Raw genomic sequence first — 22,406 nt, 5'->3', positions numbered from 1 at the left:
AGTGGTAGGGTGCCAGCCCTTTTCCCCTTTTTCTATGTGGTCACTAAACTTGAATGGCGCCTGCTCAGCCCCGCAAGTGCTGCCTGCCAGGCCGCAGCCACGGCGCTGGTGGTCATGTTCACGTCTGTGGTTCCCCGCGAGCAGTGCTACTTCCAAAGAAAGGCGTGTGGGCTGGTTCTGGTGTGGTACGTCCGTCACCCCGCTCCTCCAGAGGCTGAAACCCGGAGAGCGGCATCTCATCTCTGGGGAGGTCATGAAGCGCGTCCGGAGGGGCACCTGAGCACGCGGCCCAGCTAGCCCCAGGCCGTTTCCGGCAAAGATGTTTCTAGAATACCAACCCGGCCCGTCCTAACTAGGAGACAAAAGAGCGTCTGCCCGGCGAGCCAAGAGAGTGGGGTACGGGCTCGTGGACTGTCCTCCGCACGACACTCCCGAATTTGCTCCCAGAACCGTCGCCCCGCAGGTTTACCGCAGTTCGCCTAGACACGACCCCGGCTGGCGCCCCCGCCCGCCCCGTTGGGGGGTCAATGAACCCTGGGGTTAGGGAGAGCGCAGGAGCAGCCGCCAACTTGGAAACCCAGAGCTCCGGTTGGCGTCACTCGGCCCTACTGCGCAAGCGCATCGAGAGCACGTTTCCTCCCGCCCCCCCCATTCTCGTGCACGCGCTCGAAGACTCCAACTCTCGCGAGAGAAGCGAGATTTATTCCTACGTACCGGGCCGTGCTGCTTATGGCGGCGCTGGAGAGGGGGCGCTGAGCTGTTGGGGTGAGTACGACCTCGGGGCAGAGCTAGGGGTGGCGCGGAGCTCGGTTGAGGGCGGATGAGAAGGTCAGGACTGACGGGAGAGACTCTGGAGCCCCGGCGGGAACCCTGGAGCTCAGGGTGGGTGGACTTCACACCGAGTTCCTACCTGGCCTCTCCCGTCCGTCCCGTTCTCCGCCTGGGCCTCACGGCGGGTCGCGGAGCCACGGGAGGAGACGAGGCCCGAGAGGGGTGTGAGGGGGGGGACGCGTGGCGGTGGTGGTAGTGGTAAAGTGGGGGGAGGGAGCGAAAATGGAGGCTCCGGCTGCAGCCAAGATGGAGGCCGCGGGTGCGGGCCGGGGCGCGGGGGCTGCTGGGAGTCGTAGTCCCGCCGCTCCCCCTCTGCGGCGTGGCCGGGGCCGCGGGAACTACAAGTCCCGGCGGGTGCGACGAGGGGGTGGCGGCGCGGCTCTTTGTGTGCGGCCTCAGAGGCCGAGGGCGGGGGCCTACTCGGTTAGTGTGTGTGTTTGTGTGTGTGTTCCGTCCTTTCCCGACGGCTACCCGCCGCGGTCCGGCCTCGAGGCCCGGGCGCGGCGAGGCGAGGCGGCGGCGCCCTCTTTGTGCCCGGAGCGGAGACGCGGCCCCACCTGGGGAAGGGCTCACGAACACCTCCGAGCCGCGGCTGATTGACAGCCGGCCGCCCCGGCCGAGCCCCAGCCCGGGAGCCAGCCCGGGGAGGGGGGTGCGCACGTGGGCCCCGCTCCCCCGGTCCCGGCCGAGCGGCGCCTCCCCGCGCTCTGCAGCGGAGGGGTCGGCAGTAGAGCTCCCGCTGACGCCGGCGGCTCCTCGCCTTCCGGGTGCGTCGTCAGGACGACGTCTCGGGGCGACGGCGCTTCTGGGGAAAGGTTTCCCCCAGCGCCCGGGTGGGCTGCAGTATGGCCAGAGTTAGGACCGAGCCGGCGAGCGGTCCCCGGAGCCGGCTTCCCACCCGTGGGCTCGCGCGCTCTCCGGCTCCGCACCCAAACAAACACCGGCGTGCAGTGGTAGAATCATGGGGAGACTGGAGGGAGATGTACTGTGGTCATTCGTTTTTTTAGGCGAATGTGAATTGACGGTCTGTCGCCACTCGTTACAAATGTGGACTCCAGGTTACTGCCGTGAACTCAGCGGCTGTCGGGGCCGTGCCCAGCCAGGGAAGGAACTGTGTGCCTGAGCGGGCCTGTGCCCGAGTCACAGCACCGAGGCCAGCGTTCGCCCTGGCTGCTGCTCAGTCCCCACGCCGAGGTAAAAGACCCGGAGTCGTGGGAGCGCCTTTGCAGCTGCTCTGGATTGCTGACCCGCAGGAGGAGTATTTATAGCAGCTGAGTAGAAATGTGAAGTATTTGAGCGACAGAAAATAGGTAGATAGGTTTTCCTCTTTTGTAAATAAACTCTGACTTGACACGTGTGACCTTTGAGATCTGTATGGTTGAAAACCCTGGGAAATGCCTAGCAAATAAAAGTGGAGAGTGTCAAAACTGCTGACAGGCTTTCCTGTATTCTCCCACTCCTGCTCCCCTCCCCCCCGCTAAAGGAAAGCCACCACAGTATTCTTTTTTTTTTAATTGTGGGAAAATACACATGAAGGAAAATTTAGTTTTAACCCTTTTTAAGTGTTCCATCGGTTAACATTAACTAGATTGGCATTGCTATGGTTGCCAAATGTATGTACGTGAAACGGAAATTCCTTTTGGGTGAATTTTTTAGTTGACTTCCAGAACTGCAAAATGAAGTACAGTTCTTGAGATTGTTGTTAGTAAAAACAAAGACCTGCTGTAACTTCTTAGTTTTGTCTTTTGAAAACGATAAGGGAGAACTTTAGATATAGATCAATGGTAGGATTGCATAACAAAACAAAAAGGCCAAAAAAAAAAAGACAGAGCCATTTTGAGATGTTTAATCCAATAGATCTTTGGAGAGCCGTTAAAGATGGACGCGGTGGCCCTGTATCCTTGGCACTTCAGAGACCGAAAACCCTTGTCTGTAAGGCCAACCTGGATTACGTAGTGAAAATATTGTGTTGACTTCTTCCTCTAAATTAAAAGGATTTGGGCTGGTTTATTTGGTGGTACTGAGGTTTCAACTCAGCCTCACATTTGGGCCACGCCCCCAGTTCTTTTTGGGTTATTTTTGCATATATGCTCTTGTTTGTTTGTTTTGTAAATTATACTTACATATAGATGTGTGTATATACATGTATATATGTGCATAGGCTTAAACTCTTGGCTCCAGGTTAGGGCTCTGTCACTTGAACCACAGCTCCACTTCTGGCTTTTTGGTGGCTGACTGAAGGTGAGAGTCTAGCAGGCTTTCCTACCTGTGCTGGCTTTCAACCTTAATCCTCAGATCTCAGCCTCCTGAGTAGCTAGGGATATAGAGCACCTGGATGGATGGCTGGCTGGCTGGCTTGCTTTTTGCCACTCCTGGGGCTTTAACACGGGGCCTGGTTGCCATCCCTGAGCCACTTTGTGCTCAAGAGTAGTGCTCTACTATTTGAGGCACAGCAGCACTTCTGCCTTTTTCTGTGTAGTTTTTTGAAGAGTCTCACAGGCTTTCATGCCCGGGCTGGCTTTGAACCCCACTACTCAGATCTTGGCCTCCTGAATAGTTAGGATTACAGGTGTGAGCCCCTGGCACCCAGCTATATTTTTATTATCTTTAAATAGTTATCATTCAACAAATCCGTTTATAAGCACTGTGTCACTCCTTTCCTCCTAACCAAAGGCTCACTGTATTTGTTTGGTCTAACTTCAGTCTTGGACCCTCCTACTTAATCCTCCTTGAGATAACTGGTGTGAGTCCTCACTCCCAACCTCTTTTGTAGAGTTGGAGGGTGTCTCTAACTTTTTATCCCCTGGGCTGTCCTTGAACCATGATCTTCCTGTTGTCCCACCTTCCCCCTTTAAGATACAGTCTCACTATGAAGCCCAGGCTGGCCTGGAATTCATTCTTTTTCCTCAGCCTCCCCAGTTCTGAGAGCACAGGGCTTCTGTGCTCATAATAATTATTATACTGAAAAAATCAAACATTATATTTAGTAAGATTTAATAGCTAGAATGGCTTACATTAAGACACAGTAGGCATGACTTGTTTTCTTAAGTGCCCATCTTGTCTTAATGTGAAGCCCTTTTCCCATCACTGTTTGAAAAGTGCTCATTTGACTCTGAAAAGTGCTCATTTGACTCGACAATTTTTACTTGTTTGTGTTAATGACTAGTTCAAAACAAAACCCTAAATTCTGACATGTTAGTCGTTTGTTTATATTTGAACAGGAACTTTCTCTGTAGCCCAAACACAGAACTCACTATACAATCCTAGTGCCCTGAAACTTGTGATCCTTCTGTCTTAGCCGAGCTAGTGCTGGTATTACAAGTATGTCCTACTGTGCCTGGCTCTAGTGTCCTCTTACATGGAAGTAGAACATTCATGTGAAATTGAAAGTAAATTGAGTAAATTGATGGGCAGTTTTCTCACAAGGCACACTTAAACTGCCCATTGCTTTTGTAGCTACTAGTAGTGCATAGTCAGTTACTTGTACTTCTAAATAACTGAAAACACAGAGATCAAATTTGTACCAGAATTGCTTCCCATTTTTAGTGGAAATCTGCCCAGTACCCTTACTTTTTGGTACCTAGGCATGCATTCCCCTCCCCTATTCAGTCTGTTCCACTTTACACTACCCCTGCAATGTGGTAGCCGCTAAATCTCATGTGGCTCTTATGCACTTAAATTGTGGCTAGTTCCTTTTGAAATTGTAATTATAACATACCAGATTTCAATATGCAAGAATCTAAGTTTCTTAGAATGATTACATTTGGCAATCACATTTTGAGTATGATTGGTTAAATGAAGCATTTAAAATTAATTTCAGTCTGCTTTTGAGTTTAACTTGGCTACTAGAAAATTTTAAATTACAAACATAGTTCCATCTATATTCTTTTTTGGGGGGGGGCGGTTGTGGGGCCTGAACTCTGGGCCTGGGCGCTGTCCCTCAGCTCTTCATCTTCAGCTCAAGGCTAGCGCTCTACCACTTGAGCCACAGCGTCACTTCCAGCTTTTTTCTTTTTACTTATGTGGTGCTGAGGAATCAAACCCTGGCCTCAGGCATGCAAGGCAAGTGCTCTACCACTGAGCCACCTTCCCAGCCCTCCATCTATATTCTTGTTGGAACGACACATTTATTTTCTGATGTGTCTGAAGCATTTCTGAGGCTTCTTCCCATACGGCCATTTGTCCTACAAGTTAGTGTGTATGTAGCAGAAGTTCCATGGTGGATTCATAATTTTAAGTATATTAGGAGATGTTCAAGTAACAGTGTTTCTACTAAATACATAAAGAGATTGTTGCATCAATTTAAGCTTTTTATTTCCACACAATTGGTAATAACTTATCTGAACTTTATCTAATTTTAGATTCCTAAGTAAAAGCGAATTACAACCTTTTACATCAGTTACAGCACATATGCTCTACTTACACTTAAGACAAAGTAATGTATCAAGAAATAGGAACTAAGAGCTGGGCATGGTGACTCATTCTTGTAATCTTAGCTACTCAGGAGGCTGAGATCTGAGGATCAAGATTTGAAGGCAGCTTGGACAGCAAAGTCCATGAGACATAACTTCAGATAATCACCAAAAAAGCTGGAATGAAGCCATGGCTCAAGTGATATAGCACTAGCCTTAGGGATAAAAAGACTTAGAGACAGGTGCCTAAGCCCTGAGTTCAAATTCCAGTACTGAACCAAAAAAAAATTGTGTGTATATATGCACATATATATATGATTAAGCCTGGTTTTGTGAAGCATTTATCCCATAAATATTGTTTCAGCCTGTATTAATGCTTGCTGTGTTGACTAGGCCTTTAAGGAAAGACAGTTAAAGAAAAATCAAGCCAGTGGTAATTTTAGGACAAATGCCATGGGGATTGACCATTTGGAGTTCAACTAGAGAAATTAGCTCAAGTCCTAAAACAACATAGCATAATGTTTGATCATGAATAATACTGTTTCCATACTGAGCAAAGGAAAAAGGAATTGATGCTTAGCAACTAGGGAGACTTCTCTACTCTTGGTTTTGTCTAGCTTTGGAGGGCACAAAGGGGGGTGCTTGTTTGTTTAGAGGGCTAAGGCAAAAAGAAGTAGTAGGTCAGTTTTCTTTTAAATGCCTGGCCAATACCTTTAGTATCTTCAGTGTTAATTTTACTGGAAAACATTGAGTTAACTTTACAAATCTCAGGTAGGAAGATCTGAATTTACCCACTTAGGTAATCATGAAGGTAAATTTTCAGTTTTACAACCCTCCTAGGTCTCTCTGTTACCCTGCAGCACCCTGTTGTGCTTGAGGGATTTCTTGTTTGAGTAGACAACATGGAAAGTGCTCGATGTAAGCTCTAGATTGAGTTAATCTCCACATTTTATGACATTTTCTTGTTTTTTTTTCATAGAGTACACACATCTTTGTGTCTGTTAATAGACCTAAAGTATTGAGGTAAAATTACACTAAGTCTACATTTTTTAAAGATTATTACTTGGGTTCTGAACTCAGCCTCACCTTCGCAGATGGTCATCTATTACAGATGGCCATGCCTCCAGTCCTTAAAGAAGTTTCTATCTTGATTGGATAAGACTTAATACAGTTGTTAGAATTGTGACATCTTTTAGTGTATTGTGCGTTATTAGTTTATGCTGTGCTGCTGAGCAGTACTAGGTCAGATGTTGTACAGGGTATAACTTAAGTTTGCTTCTCAGAAATTTGAAATAAGAACAGGTCACATAAACATGAAGTAAACAGTGCAGAAATGGTTTGGTATCCGAAAGATTGGTGTTGGCACAAGATCCTGCTGGTTTTATCAGTAGGGATTAGAATGGTGACAGGGTTGGGGTGGAGTAGCTTAGTGGTAAAGTGGCTTAAACTACCTTGAATGGTGGTGGTTTTTAATCCAGGCTACTAGTGAGAAACATTTTAGGAAAGTAAAGAAAATGCCTAGGTTAGGCTAGGCTTTGGTAGCTCACGCCTACAATCCTAGCCACTCAGGAGTCTGAGATCTTAGGATCACAAAGCCAGCCTCAGTTGGAAAGTCCATGAGACTATTATCTCCAGTTAAATATCAGAAAACCAGAAGTGGTGCTGTAGCTCAAAGTGGTAGAGTGCTATCCTTGAGCAAAAAAACAGCGCCAAGGCCCTGAGTTCAGGCCCCATTACCACCACCACCACTACCACCCCCCCAAAAAAAAACACCTGAAATTTAACCTATTGGAATAAATTCAGAATCTCAGGTTTCATGGGTTTGTATTTGTTTCTTATTGAAAGTTGCATTGGTCTTGTCCATAGCTGGGATTTAAGACCCCTTCCCATCTAGAGTGCTGAGGAAAGTCACTGAAGGATTTTGTTTTGGATACAGGGCCTCAACTCTGTTGCTGGCTTTGAACTCTTGGGTTCGAGGGATCCTACTTCAGCTTGCTGGAGTTAACAATGTCCTGATGAGAGTTTTTCTGTAGGTCATTCTGGTAGTGTTATGGGACAGAATGGCCAGGGGGACACTAGAAGTTGGCAGATATGTTTTGTATTCATCTCTCATCAAATACATTTTTGGGGAAAATATTTGCTGGGTACTGGTGGCTCACATCTGTATTCAAGCTACACAAGAAGATTTGTGGTTTGAGGCCAGTCTGAGCAAAAAGTTGCTAAGGCGTTTTTTTTTCTTTTTTGGTCCGTCTTGGGGCTTGAACTCTGTGCCTGGGCTCTGTCCTTGCGCTCTTCAGCTCAAAGTGAGTGCTTTACCTCTTGAGCCACAGTGCCACTTCCGGTTTTCTAGTAGTTTCATTGGAGATCAGAGACTCGTGGACTTTTCTGCCCCAGCTGGCTTTGAACCGTGATCCTCAGATCTCAGCCTCCTGAGTAGCTAGGATTACAGGCGTGAGCCACCGGCACTGGTTTGTCAAGACATTTTGCACCCAAGAACCTGTACAGGCTGGGCCTGGACTCCAGCTATGGTAGGAAGTGCAAATAGGATTGAAGTCCAGACTAGCGTGAGGGCAAAAAGACAAGAGCCTGTTTTTAAACATAACCAGAGCAAAAAGGACTGGAAGTCTTAACTCAAGAGACTGAGCACAACTGGGTGCTGGTGGCTCGTACCTGTAATCCTAGCTACTCAGGAGGCTGAAAACTCGGGATCCTGATTCAAAGCAAATCCCAGGCTGAAAAGTCCTTGAGACTCTTACCTCCAGTTAACCACCAGAAAACCAGAAGTGATGCACCAAACCTGGCTCCTCTGCACCTGTCAGACCATATAACCCAGCCATCTCCTCTAGCCAGGCTGTTGTACTGAGTTCCTCTGAAACAAGCCACACTTATTGCCATCATCGTTCAGAAAGAACTTTACTTGATGCCAGCCTGTGTGGATCCTGTTCTCAAGGAGCAGGTGGGATATTTCATGCCTAGAATACTGTTTGGTTTCTCTTAGAAATGCTACCAGGTTTTCCAGTTGCATTCTGTATAAATTCTTTTTTTTGTCTTTTGCCAGTCCTGGGTTTTGAACTCAGGTCTTGGGCATTAGGCCCTAAGCCTCTTTGTGTTCAAGGCTAGCACTCTACCACTTGAGCCACAGCACACCTTCCAGTTTTCTCTTGGTTAATTAGAGATAAGTCTCATGGACTTTCCTGCCCCAGCTGGCTTTGAATCATGATACTCAGATCTCAGCCATCTGAGTAGCTAGGATTTTAGGCATGAGCCACCAGTGCCCAGTGCTTACAGCTTTTTCTAAGTAGTTTATTGAAGATAAGAGTATCTGGACTTTTTTGCTCTAGCTGGCCTCAAACCGTGGTACTCAGATCTCAGCCAGCCTCTTTCTCAGCCTCCTACATGGCTAGGATTACAGGCGTGAGCCACTGGTGCCCAGCTCCATTCTGTTTAAATTCTGTTTTTTACTTATCTGATATCTATGTGGCTTTAGTGCTTATGCAGTAGTAAATAATAAGTAGTTTCTAGTGTACTATGTTAGTTGTAGATACTTAGATTTCAGCTCAACAAATTAATTTGGGGCATTTTGTTCTGGGTGCCAGTTTTCTTCCAGTTGTAACTCAGCACAGTTGGGGGCATCAACAAGAAGAAATTCTTGTCTACAAAACCCTTAACTAAGTTAAATGTTATGATTGTAACTTTGGGCAAGATCTGGGTGAGAAGTCAATAAGGACCTAGTTTGAGGTCTTGAGTATGTGACAACTGCCAAAAAATGGTAGTTGTCAGCCATGTGTCAGAGATCTGCATATCACCATTTTTTTTTTTTTTTGTGGGTGTGGGCCTGAACTCTGGGCCTGGGTACTGTCCCTCAGCTCTTCAGCTCAAGGCTAGTGTTCTACCACTTGAGCCATAGCGCCACTTCCGGCTTTTTCTACTTATGTGGGACTAAGGAATTGAACCCAGGGCCTCATGCATGTAAGGCAAGCACTCTACCACTGAGCCACTTTCCCAGCCCCTGAACCAGCCATTCTTGATAATTAAATGAGTTTGTCCTGCTTCCCTATCTCTGTTCCCAATTCTCTTGTGTATACCATCCTTAATGTCCTTATTTTTTGTCTTTAGTATGAAGTGTAACAGAACAGACTTTACCACCTGAAACTGCTGCTTCAAGTTCAGATCAGGCAAGGAACAAACCTCGTAACCACCAACAAGACCAAAGAAGAAGAGTACACCTAAGTTGAAGACACAACACTTGATCTGAAACAAGAAGTTTGTGCCTACTCAACAGCTTTGAAAGAGCACTTCCCAACGCTGCTAGTAGTCTTTGTTTTCTTCAGTGCTGTGCTGTGAGATTGCCCGGTGCAGCAGCAGTTGTATTCGTTATTAGCTTGGTAGATCATTTTCTCTCGCTCTTTTTTAATACTAGCAACTTTCATCCTTTGAAACTTGTGCTGAAAAAGGAAGAATCAGCAGATACTGAAAGTGCAATATTTGATTATCACTGCGAGGTAGGCTTGTAGTTTTAAGAGTTATAGAGTTCTGAATTTGGTCATATATAAAAATGTTCATTTCTGTTCTAAAACTACTCGTCTTTTGTTAGACACAGTATTTGTGACCACACAGGGATTTGTCACAAAAATACCAGTACATGCTGGTTGATGTGATTTTAAAAGTTTCTAATAGTTATGCCCATTCTGGTCTTTGTATCAAGCGTATTTAAAAGCTACATGATGTTTGGTACAGCAATAGTTATCTTCACCCCTGCCTAGCTTCTTCCTGAGGAAGGAGCCATCCAGTCCTTCCTTGCTGCCACTAGCTGGCATTCTTCATTGCATATTTTATGAATGAATGTTTGCATAGATATTTTTCTTTTTCTTTTTTTTTTTTTTGTCAGTCATGGGGCTTGAACTCTGGGCCTGGGTGCTGTCCCTGAGCTCTTCAGCTCAAGGCTAGCACTCTACCACTTGAGCCACAGTGCCACTTCCAGTTTTTGAGTGGTTAATTGGAGATAAGAGTCTGACCAGGCTGGCTTTGAATCACAATCCTCAGATCTCAGCCTCCTGGGTAGCAAGGATTACAAGTGTGAGCCACCAACGCCCAGCTGCATAGATATATTTCTAACATTTCCAGCACTAGAATACAGGTATGAATGGGTATGGTGTTAATGGACTTAGGATTTAGAGCAATTTGTTACAAAATGACACAGGTTAATATATGCTGAAAGAAAAGAACTCAAAATGATAATATGACTGAAGAGCAGTTGCCTTGGAGGGAAAGACATCTGGAGATGCATAGTACTTTGTTAAGAGAAGACTCTTGTGGTAGAGGTACAGAATTAGCAGATTCCAGACATAGGGAGCAAGTGGTATGTCTTTTTTTTTCCTTTAAGTGGGTTGTCTTTATTTTTTTATTTTATTTTTTATTGTAAAAATGTGGTATGTCTTGAATAGTCCAATTATGAACAGAGAGGACAGCTTTGTGGTATGGAAAGAATAATTGGTTGGGGAGCCTGCTGGTGCCAGTTTTTGAAGAGCCCAATCAATATATTTGGCTAAGGCTAGGAAGGTGGCTCAGTGGTAGAGCTCTTGCCTTGCATGCTCAAGGCCCTGGGTTCAATTCCTCAGCACCACATAAGCAAAAAGAAAAAAGCCGGAAGTGGTGCTGTGGCTCAAGTGGTAGAGCACTAGCCTTGAGCTGAAGAGCTGAGGGACAGGGTCCAGGCCCAGAGTTCAGGCCCCACGACCAGACCCCCCCCCAAAAAAAAATATATATATATATTTGGCTAAATTCTGTAGGACAGCCAGGTTGTTAATAGGGATTAATGAGTGGTTTTTATTTTTGGTCGGTCGCGTGGCTTGAACTCTGGGCCTGGGTGCTGACCCTCAGCTCTTCAGCTCAAAGCGAGCGCTCCACCACTTGAGCTACAGCGCCACTTCCGGTTTTCTGGTGGGTTTATTGGAGATAGGAGTCTCACGGTCTCTCCTGCCCGGGCTGGCTTTGAAGCGCGATCCTCAGATCTCAGCCTCCTGAGTAGCTAGGATTATAGGCGTGAGCCACCAGCACCCGACTTGAGTGTTTTTTTAAAAATGAGGTCACTTTAATATATTTGAAGGATAGATTGAAGATGGGTTAAAAGAAAAATAGATTAAAGAAAATAATTGATAGTGTATAAATGGAGAAGCAAGTAGGAGTTTTTGGTCTCATTCTTGCAGTAAGAGGACTCTTGGTTACCAATTGAATATGGAGATAAAGTTAGAGAGAATGACTTGGTTATTCAAACTATAAAACCCTTTGCTCTTTATAGAAATAGATTGGGTCTGAAATGTTGAAACAAGAAATCCGTCTTCAGGGGCTGGGAAGGTGGCTCAGTGGTAGAGTGCCTTGCTTTGCATGCATGAGGCCCTGGGTTCGATTCCTAAGCACCACATAAGCGAAAAGAAAAAAGCTGGAAGTGGCACTGTGGCTCAAGTGGTAGAGAGCTAGCCTTGAGCTGGAGAGCTGAGGGACAGCACCCAGGCCCAGAGTTCAGGCCCCATGACTGGACCCAAAAAAGAAAAGAAAAGAAATCCATCTTTAAACTTAAATGTAATTCATAAGAAGTTGATGATACTATGCTAGGTAGAATCTTAAAACACAATGCTTATTATGGGGCTAGGATTATGAAAAACAATTTCTTTTTTTGGGGGGTGGTCTGGTCATGGGGCCTGAACTCTGGGTCTGGGCGCTGTCCCTCAGCTCAGGGCTAGCGCTCTACTACTTGAGCCACAGTGCCACTTCCGGCTTTTTTCTTTTTGCTTATGTGGTGCTGAGGAATCGAACCCAGGGCCTCAGGCATGCAAGGCAAGCGCTCTACCACTGAGCCACTTTCCCAGCCCAGAACAATTTCTTTTAATCATTAGTTTCTAGACTTTAGTTTTTGGGGGGGGGGGTGTATGTCTCTGTGTCAGTGTGTCTGGGATTTGAACCCTGAACCTGAGGACTTTTTCTGTCAAGGCTACCATTCTACCACTTGAGCCACAACTCCACTTCCAGGTTTTTGGTAGTTAGTTGGAGGTAAAAGTCATGGACTTTTCCTACTCTGACTGGCTTTGAACTGGGATCCTCAGTTCTCACTCGGCCTTCTGAGTAGTTAGGGTTACAGGTATGAGCCACCAGCACCCAGTGACATTTTCTTTTTTAAGTCAAATATAGAAGTCACTTTCCTGCCCTGGCTAGCTTCAAACTGTAATCCTCATCCTCAGATCTCAGCCTCCTGAATGTTAGGATTACAGGCCTGAGCAATCAGCTACCTCCTAACCCCAGATTTTAAAGATGATATTGTTTTGTTTTTATAGTACTTCTGAGGCTTGAACTCAGGGCCTGGATGCTCTACCTGAGCTTTTGGCTGGTGGCTTTTACGCGTGCGTGCGTGCGCGCGCGTGTGTGTGTGTGTGTGTGTGTGTGTGTGTGTGTGTGTGTGTGTGTGTGTTTCATTGGAAATAGAGTCTCTTGGATTTCCTCCATGTACTGGCTTCAAACTGTGATTCTCAGGTCTTCACTTTGAGGAGCTAGGATTACAGGTATAAGCTACACATGCCTGGCTTTAAAAAAAAACAAAAAAGAGGATGTTTTTAAATAGGGAAAAGTAGTACCTATTAGGATTTAAAGATGGAAGTGGCCCTAAAAGGGAAAGGAGGGAGGGTAGGAAAGAAGGTTGATTAAAATGTTAAGCCTGTCAAAATAAGACATTAGTGAATGATTTGATGAAAACAATTGAAAGATTTCCAAGCAAAGCTAGGAAATCTCTACTGTGCTTCTTGAATTTCTCCTCTTCAGGTAAGAGTGTTCATACTTGAAGGCATAGCAGAGACCTACAGAAAGATGAAGCTTAGCGTCATCAGGTGTAGTGTAACTTGAACGTTTCCTGGGTGGTGTACAGTGGTATATGCACCGCCAGAGACTGTAAATATCCAGAGTTTTAAAGCCAGTGTTCTCTCCATCTCTAGCTTTTAAAAATACACAAAACATTTAGTCAAAAACAATAGTTCAGTAAGGACATTTGATAAGAATGTTTCATAATAGTACATTGAAGTATAGTTTGGATAATTTATTAAAAGATGACTAATGGATTTTAGAAAGGTCTTCAGGTCACCAGATTCTGTACTTGCCCTGTTTCTTTTTTTTTTGCAAAGTCCTAGTTACTATGTGAGTGCTTATTAGCACTTATTTTGTTTTTTGTTTTTTTTTATTTGAATCAACTCATTCAATAATAAAAACAAGGGCTGGGAAGGTGACTCAGTGGTAGAGTGGTTGCTTTGCATGCATGAGGCCCTGGGTTCGATTCCTCAGCACCACATAAGCAGAAAAGCCAGAAGTGGCGCTGTGGCTCAAGTGGTAGAGCACTAGCCTTGAGCTGAAGAGCTGAGTGACAGCACCCAGGCACAGAGTTCAGTCCCCATGACTGACAACAACAATCACAATAATAATAATAATAATAAACAACTCCTGAGATGGTTATCAATGTAGGACAGAGAATAATTGAAATACCAAAAACTTAATTTAAAATGAATATGTTAATCGGAGCTCCAGGTTAACCAACAAAAGGGGTTTCAAACAGTAGGTTATAGTGTTTTACTTAGGAACAAAAGAATAAAGAAAAGTTTGAAGAGAAAATCTGATTTCTGCAGTATGGTATGTTAAAAAAAAAACAAAAAAACTTTAGTCCACTCAGTCCTCAGCAGTTAGTATGAAAAATGATTGCATTCAGGAAGCTGAAAGATCAGGAAAGCTGGCAGTTCAGGAAAGATAATGTTTGAGGAATACAGAGCAGTTTTCTAAAGCTGCCCTTTGCAAGCTAATTTCTTGTCCTTAGAATAGGTTGTTCCTCAGAGGGCTTTACAGGAAGTTACAAAGTACACACCTGAGTTTTTTCAAGGGAACCTGGAGACTGCTTAGGCTCTGACTTTACATTTGAGGAATGTTTCTGAATGAACTGTAATTGTACTTGAGAACTAGGACTAAAAGCCAGGCTTCTGTTCTTTATAGAGAATTTAAGCTGATTCCTTGACGACTGTCAACTTAAAATTGACCTCAGAGTCTTTCTAGTTCTGCTTTTATTGGCTTCTAGTTTTATAAATAAAGTAGAGCTGGGGGCCAGTGGCTCTCAACTGTAATCCTGCCTAGAGGCTGAGATCTGAGGGTCTGATTGGAAGCCAGTTCCTGGGAAGGAAACTCAATGAGACTCTTATCTCCAATAAACTACTCAAAAAACCCAGAAATGGTGCTGTGACTCAAGTGGTAAAGCACTTGCTTGACCAAAAAAAGCTAAGAGACAGGGCTAGGGCCCAGAGTTCAAGCCCCAGGATTTGGGTGGGGGGAGAGTACATAGGTAGAAAGAGGTAGACAGACTAAAACTTGGTAAGTTTCAAGAATTTGCTCTTTGTGAGTAGAAGCTGAAATAGTCCTGATGGGTTCATTACTAGAGCACTGGGGTTCAAGCCTAGTGAAGTGGGTCATGGAGGCACATCTGGATTCTTTTCCATTGAATTGAAATCATACAGTGTGGATAGTTTTTATTTCCTATTATAGCATAAACATTTGCACTTGTACTTTTTTTTTTTTTGCCAATCTCAGCCTCCTGAGTAGCTAGGATTATAGGCATGAGCCACCAGCACCCAGCTCTGCACCTGTATTTTCTAATGACTGTTTGCCATTGTATAACTTACCATGACTGGAGACCCCCAAGATGCTTGGGGTCTTATGGATGCTAGGCAGGGTATTAGCACTGAGCAGCAGCCTTAGTCCTTTGTCACATGCTGCATCTCAGAAATGCCATGCCAGTGTATTAGCATACAATACATGGCAGATTGTTCCTAATTATGATTTTGGTGTAATAGTACTAATTTTCTTTATTTCGTTTTTGGTTATTGCCAAAATTGGAATTATTTTTCTCTTAGAAACATTTATATCTTTTTTTTTTTTTTTTTGGTCCGGTCGTGGGGCCTGAACTCTGGGCCTGGGCACTGTCCCTCAGCTCTTCAGCTCAAGGCTAGCGCTCTACCACTTGAGCCACAGTGCCACTTCCAGCTTTTTTCTTTTTCTTATGTGGTACTGGGAATCGAACCCAGGGCCTCAGGCATGCAAGGCAAGCGCTCTACCACTGAGCCACCTTCCCAGCCCCAGAAACATTTATATCTTAATGTTTAATGAAAAATCTTCAAAAATCATTTATTTGTCCTTTGATAATTCAATAAATGAATGTCTAGGGACTAGCCTTGAGCAAAAAGTACTAGCCCTTAAGTTTATATTCTGGGTAATTCTCCAGATTCACTTAAATTCACACTTCACTGATATATCAACATTAATTTTCCTTAGGTAAGCATAAATCTGTTTTGTTTGTTTTATTGGCTGTGGGGCATAACTCCAAACCTGGGCGCTCTCCCTGAGCTTTTCACTCAAGGATAGCACTCTATAACTTTAAGCCACAGGGCCACTTCCTGTTTTTCCATACTTCACTGGGAATAAGAGTCTCAGGGACTTCCCTGCAGGGGCTGGCATTAAAAAAATTAAAAAACAGGGCTGGGAAGGTGGCTCAGTGGTAGAGCGCTTGCCTTGCATGCATGATGCCCTGGGTTCGATTCCTCTGCACCACATAAGCAGGAGAAAAAAGCCGGAAGTGGTGCTATGGCTCAAGTGGTAGTGCGCTAGCCTTGAGCTGAAGAGCTGAGGGACAGGCCCAGAGCTCAGGCCCTACAACCCGACCCCCCCCCCCCGCCAAAAAAAAAACAGAAAAAACTATGATCCTCAGATCTCAGCTTCCTGAGTGGGATTACAGGCTTGAGCCACCAGTAATAATGTTTATATAATCAAAGATCTTTAAAATAACCCTTGAACAAGGATAGAGAGTGGCTCAAATGGCAGAGCATATTGAACAATTCTGTGACCTCCAAGTCTATACTGTAGTACACACATACACACACGCACATATACCTTTTTTTTTTTCAGTTTAAGTCTGGGAAGTCTGCTAAGAACTTCATAAAAAATAATGTTTATTTGCTGGTTCCTTCCTTTAATGCCAATAGCATTTTTCAGTTTTATTTATGTATTTTGTGCCAGCCATAGGGCTTGAATTCAAGGCCTCTTGCTCTCACTAACCCTTCTCATGACTTAGTACTCTACCCCTTAAAACATACTTCTATTTCTATCTTTTTGCTGGTAAATTGGAGGTAAAGAGTCTCAGATTTGTCTGCCCATGGCTGGCTTTCAACCTCAGTCCTCAGATCTCAGTCTTCTGAGGAGTTAGGAATATTGGTGTGAACCTATGGCTCCTGGCAGATTATCATGTTTTAATGGGATTAACTAGTAATTATGGGTTACATTGTCTTATTTGAGAAGAAAGTTAAGTTAGAGTCCTAATTTATATGGCCACTTAATTGGGCATATTTGAACTGTAACATCTTGAGAGTAACAATATCTGTGCTGTCAGCCTGTTACAGTTTCTTTAGAACACAGGTAGGACTGGGAATGTGGCTTAGTGGTAGAGTGCTTGCCTAGCATGCATGAAGCCCTGGGTTCCATTCCTCAGAAAAAACCAGAAGTGGCACTGTGGTAGAGTGCTAGACTTGAGCAAAAGAAGCTCAGGGACAGTGCCCAGGCCTGAGTTGAAGCCCCAGGACAAAAAAAAAAGACACCTAGGTTACAGGAGATGTGAGCATTTGAGATGCCTCTTCAGGGGGAATCAGACCTCTACTGCAAAGCCATAGTAAGTGTCAAGACTGGTTTTACCTCCAGAGAACCATGTGTTTATTACTTCTCATACCCCTTTGGATTGCCTCCATGTACTTTATTGGGAGACCAGTGATGAAGTTAGATTTCTAAAGTTGTTGGGTCTCACCGTATCAACTACCAGAGTCCTTGAGGCCTCTTAAAAATTGTAGATAACATGGGTAGAGATGGTTTAGTATATTTGAAAGAACCTTTCCATTTTCACTTTTAATGTTAATATTTTGTATTTCTTACATAATATAGATCTGACTAGATATATTTTGCCAAATTGGCCTTATCTAAAAAAGTATAATGGTTGAATACCAAATGTGTGTTAAACTGTTGTTAATAATAGTTATAAACCTTATGCTATGTTACACAGCTATTTGAGATGTCGAGCATGTTTACTGTGTCATCAGCTTCTCAGCCCCCTTCTGCAGCCCCTCCTTCGCTTTCTTTACCTTTATCTTCATCTTCTACCTCATCTGGGACTAAAAAACAAAAGAAGACCCCCTCGTATCAGAGATCTGTAAGTCAGGAAAGCAGTTGATCCCAGTGTGTCTTGCTTGTGTTGAGAGCATGACTTAGGGCTACTCAGTCTGGTCAAAATGTCCTTTAGACTAACTTTATAACTGCCCTAAGCATTTTTGTTTCACCTAGACTTTTAGCGTTTAGATCTTGCTGCTCCAAATATGTCCAAGAGTGGGATGTACCTGTATCGCCATTGCACTTACTAGAGACAAAAGTGGAAGATCTCAAAGCCCAGATTACCACATGACTAAATTTGAGAAGCCCTGGGTTACAGCCCATGCTGGGGAGGTTAAACCTTCTTGGTTTGTATCCTCTACCATTTGATTTTGGCAAGTTATTTAGCCTCTCTGTGCTGTTTCCTCATTAGTAAAATGGAGATGGTGTCATATTACTTCTTATGGGCTTCTGTGGCAATGGAATACATGTTGAACAACAGTGGCTAAAATGAAAGAATTAACCACTAGGAATGTGGTAGACTAGACTTGGCAAACCCACTGTCCATATTCCTTTAAAGTACTCATTATTTGGCTCATCTTTCTAGAGTTTGGCTATAGCTTTTCCCTGTGAAAATAGTCATTAGCATCAGTTGCCCAATATTTCCGTTAAATAAAACACAATTCAAGTTTCAATGCAAGGACCTAAACAATTATAAAGGTTTGGAGGTGCTGCTATTGTAGTCAATTATTCACCAAGCCCTTGCTAAGGATTTTGTGCTATTCTATGCTTCATTTAAACTTAGAAAATTATCCTTTTTTATGATTATACTTAAGTAAGATGCAATATCCAAGGTGATAGAATTGAACTTAAATGGGTCCCAGTGTATCACATTTAAATAGCTCTTTTTTCACTGCTTTACCAGATCTTACAAAGTGACCATACAAATAAATAACTTCAGAGATTTCCTCAGTGTCTGGAAAGTGAAAAGTTTCTAGCACGCAAAAGATTTTAAAATATATTTGTGAAATGATTGAATGTGATTAGACAGGCTTTTGTTGTCTTGGAGGATTTTGTCTGCAAGTTTTCTAACTCACAATTTCAGATTGTGTTTTTAAGGGCCTAAGAATTCATTACAATTTCCTAGTTTGAATTAAGTATTGTGGAGAAGTTTGTTTTATTGCGTTAATCTCTACTAACTTCATACTTTCAGGATGCACGACTTACCAAGTGGTGTTAAGGTGTCTAAGTGTTAAGTCTGACAAGGAAGAGTGTCGATTTTTGGGACCATGTTTTGAATAACTTTTGTTCTGTGATTATTGTTTTTGTAATTTAAAATTAACATAAAGGAAACTTGTACTAATATGATTGCTTCACCTTAACATTCTCCAGAAATTCTATTTTTTCTGGTAAGTGAAAATTCTACCATAAATGAGGACAGTCCCTAAAATAGTTTGATTCCTCTGAAATGTTTAACTAAATTAACATTTCAGTACTAAAAGCCCCACAATCTTCCTTTTATATTTTTCTTTTTTGCTTCTTTATAGTGAAGATTTAGTGATTTGTTAACCAGACTTAGTATTCTGTGGAGATGATGGACAGATCTGTATAGATTGAGTTCTTTTTATTTTTAAAACAGATGAGCTTTGATCCAAACCTTCTCCACAACAATGGACACAATGGGTACCCCAATGGTACTTCAGCAGCACTGCGCGAAACGGGGGTTATTGAAAAACTGTTAACCTCTTATGGATTTATTCAGTGTTCAGAACGTCAAGCTAGACTTTTCTTCCACTGTTCACAATATAATGGCAACCTGCAGGACCTAAAAGTAGGAGGTAATCTGTCATTTTCCTCTACAATTTCTCTTGTGTGTCATCTTGGTCATGCGAGTGCGATTCTAAAAGTGTTTTAAGAAATAGTGTGGCTCTTTAGCTGTACCAGTTACTGAAGTATGTATGTATGGCAGAGCCCTATTTTCTATTATGGTGGTGTCTTTGAGTTGTGAAAAACTAATTGACTAAAAGATAACCTTTTATTTTTACAATGGATGCTTAGAAAAATTTCAAGGACTAGTTAATGGGGTGTCTATTTTTCAAAAACACCTTGGGGAAAGGAGCTAAAATAGTGGCTGGCATGAGTATTTGGTGTAGTAGATACTATTGACCGTTATTGTGGTTAATCCTCCCAGCAGTCCTGTTTGAGACTTAATTCTCATTTTACAGATAAGGAAACTAAAGTACAGAGAGGTTAAAAGAGAAACTTGCCTAGGGCTATGGGATTTTGTTTGTTTTGCCTCATTTGTAGTACGCGTTAGTTCCTGAAAAATAAGATTTAAAAAGTGGCTCTCTTAGTGTGAGGCAGTGGTTCTGAAACATTTTGTAATTCTGATGTGCCAGAATTACAAGGCAGGCTTGTTAAATAGTCTCTGAACTTGATCCCCAAAGCTTGTTTCTGCATAGGTCTGGAGTTTCCATTTCTACTAAGCCCTTAGGTAATTTCGGGGTTACCTTAAGTGGAGCTTGGAAGATAGCATTTACAAACACTAGTCCAACGAATATAACATGTTCTTCATTTTAGATGATGTTGAATTTGAAGTATCGTCTGACCGGCGGACTGGGAAACCCATTGCTATTAAACTGGTGAAGATAAAACCAGAAAGCCACCCTGAAGAACGAATGAATGGACAAGTTAGTGTCTTTGATGCTTTGTGTGTTCCTAGGGCCCTGCATTTGCATATCTTTCACATTAGCAAAGGAAGATTTTCCCCTATATCCTCAGTTTGCACGGAAGATAGCTATAGTGTATATAAAGATGACTAGTTTAAAATTACATCAGAAGCACTGGCATTTCTTGACCTGAATTAAAAATATGGTCAGGACAGTTTGGGTTTTTGCACATACCCTCCAGTCTGTGCTTCCAGGCTGTTTGCTGTGCTGTAGGTTTGGAACTTGGCAGCGTGGCATCCTCTCGTGGATCATGTTGAATGCATCCCTGTGTGTAGGATAGAGGATATTAAATTCAGTTTATATTGCACAGTGCTGCTCCTGAAATGATTAGCAATGGAAATTTTTTTTTTTTTGACTGGTAGGTTGTGTGCGCTGTTCCTCACAACTTAGAGAGTAAATCTCCAGCTGCCCCGGGTCAGAGTCCAACAGGGAGTGTATGCTACGAACGTAATGGGGTAAACTTGTGTATTTTTCTTAAACCTTTGCCTGATCCACCATGTGGTCTATAAGCGTACGTTAAAAATTCAAAGTAGAACACATAAGCAGGTTGATAAAATCAGTTTTAAGTTTGGTTTCTAAGAGGCTTCAAGTGCAGCATAATTTTTTTTAAGTTTGTTTTTTTTTTTTTTTAAGAAAAACATCCATAGGGCTTCCAAGTATGCTAGCTTGCCCAAGTATGACCTTAGTTAGACATTAAGGTAAAATGCTCCTTTCAGTTTTTTTTAGGGGTACGGGAGGGAGTTATTTCTGGTTCCTTTTAAATACTAACTCCGGCTTTTTTGTTTGGAATGCCTTTATATAAAAATTGTCCTTTTAAAATGTAACTGCAGTTTCTGGGCAAACGCTTTTTGAAGCTGGATTGCTGCTCCGCTGTGGACTCACAGAAGTCATCAGCACCATGGAGGGGAAGTGTGTTCATATGAATAAAACAGCTTGTCATAAAGCATATCATTTTAAGAAATTTGGCTTTACACAGCCAGTAGAAGTCTTTAAGTAAATCACAGCATACAGTGCACGTACATCCTGATAGAATGGTAATGGCCACCTGTTCCTTCACAGGAGGTGTTCTACCTAACCTACACCCCTGAAGATGTTGACGGGAATGTTCAGCTGGAGACAGGAGATAAAATAAACTTCGTAATTGATAACAATAAACAGTAAGTTCCTTTCAGATTCTTCCTCTCTAGGTGATTTTGCCGTTCTTATATTAAGAAATTTGAAGTGAGATTAAAACCTACCATGCAGATCTGAATCACTTCATGAGGTTTTAAATTTTTATTCATCAGCCGAGGATTTGAGGGTCTCTGAGTGCTCTCTCCCAAGCATTGTTCAGTGTCAGAACATGGTCCTTTTGCAAGCTGTTTGAGTGGTCAGTGAAGACTTTAGAAACATTGCAGTGCTTTTTATAAATAGTTTTGGAGGATAATGAGAATTCATTGGTGGGGATGGAGGAAATATTGTGGCATATTTAGGGAAATAGCTAAAAGTTGGACAGAGGTAGAGTTGATTGTAGGAACTGTGCCATGCTCACAGCAGTCTGAATGACTAAGAACAAGAAAGTATGATTGTGTAGGCCTTGGGCAGTGGTCTAGCCTTGTGGAGAGTGGAGGCTCTAGATCAGAGGTGATCTAGCAGTGTAATTGAGAGTTATGAAAGGAGAGGGCCTAACGCAGATAGGCCGAGGGTGATGAGGTAGAGAGATGAAGTTCACTGGGAAAGTGCAATCACCGAGTTTAATATAGTTGTCTAGAGAGGTGGTGCTGACATGAAGAATCATAAGGCTGTTTTGTTTTGTTTTGTTTCTGGCCTGGCCTACCCTAATGGGGCAAGGGAATGGGCTGAAGGAAGTAGTCCATGTGGAGAAAGATGTCTGGATGGGAATGAATGTTGGATGAGACAGAACACTGAGACTGGTAGCCACTGATGAGCAAAACAAATAGTTATAGAACCATTAACATAAGCAAGCTAATTGGAGCAAAAATCCAGCAATACATTTCTTTTAAAATGTGAGAGACTAGAGAAGCAAGAAGAGAGGTAATGTTAGGAAGTTGGAGCCAATCTTAGCAGGCCTGTAAAAGCAGAAGAATTGATAGTTAGAGGCACCCTGGAAAACATAGTCTCAATAAAACAGGAGCGGGGCTGGGAAGGTGGCTCAGTGGTAGAGCGCTTGCCTTGCATGCATGAGGCCCTGAGTTTGATTCCTCAGCACCACATAAGCAAAAAGAAAAAAGCC

The 22,406-nt window shown here is 43.2% G+C and overlaps 1 protein-coding gene across 4 annotated transcripts in view; it reads left to right on the top strand.

Annotated features, from left to right (window-relative positions):
* The first annotated feature begins 639 nt into the window (after positions 1-639).
* Csde1 (cold shock domain containing E1, RNA-binding) overlaps positions 640-22,406 on the top strand; it is a 43,020-nt gene continuing 21,253 nt past the window's right edge. Inside the window, exons 1-6 of one of the 4 annotated variants that reach the window (XM_013024680.1) lie at positions 640-765; positions 9,360-9,745; positions 19,084-19,282; positions 20,025-20,134; positions 20,536-20,628; positions 21,233-21,330. In XM_013024680.1, the coding sequence (XP_012880134.1) occupies positions 19,084-19,282; positions 20,025-20,134; positions 20,536-20,628; positions 21,233-21,330 (500 nt within the window). In that variant the 5' untranslated portion in view covers positions 640-765; positions 9,360-9,745. The remainder of the gene's footprint in view (positions 766-9,359; positions 9,746-19,083; positions 19,283-20,024; positions 20,135-20,535; positions 20,629-21,232; positions 21,331-22,406) is intronic. The other 3 variants (XM_013024681.1, XM_013024682.1, XM_013024683.1) reach the window with 3 other exon arrangements.

Source organism: Dipodomys ordii, unplaced genomic scaffold (genome assembly GCF_000151885.1).
Source record: "Dipodomys ordii isolate 6190 unplaced genomic scaffold, Dord_2.0 Scaffold78, whole genome shotgun sequence".
Lineage (NCBI taxonomy): Eukaryota > Metazoa > Chordata > Mammalia > Rodentia > Heteromyidae > Dipodomys > Dipodomys ordii.
This window is presented reverse-complemented; position numbering and strand designations above follow the sequence as displayed.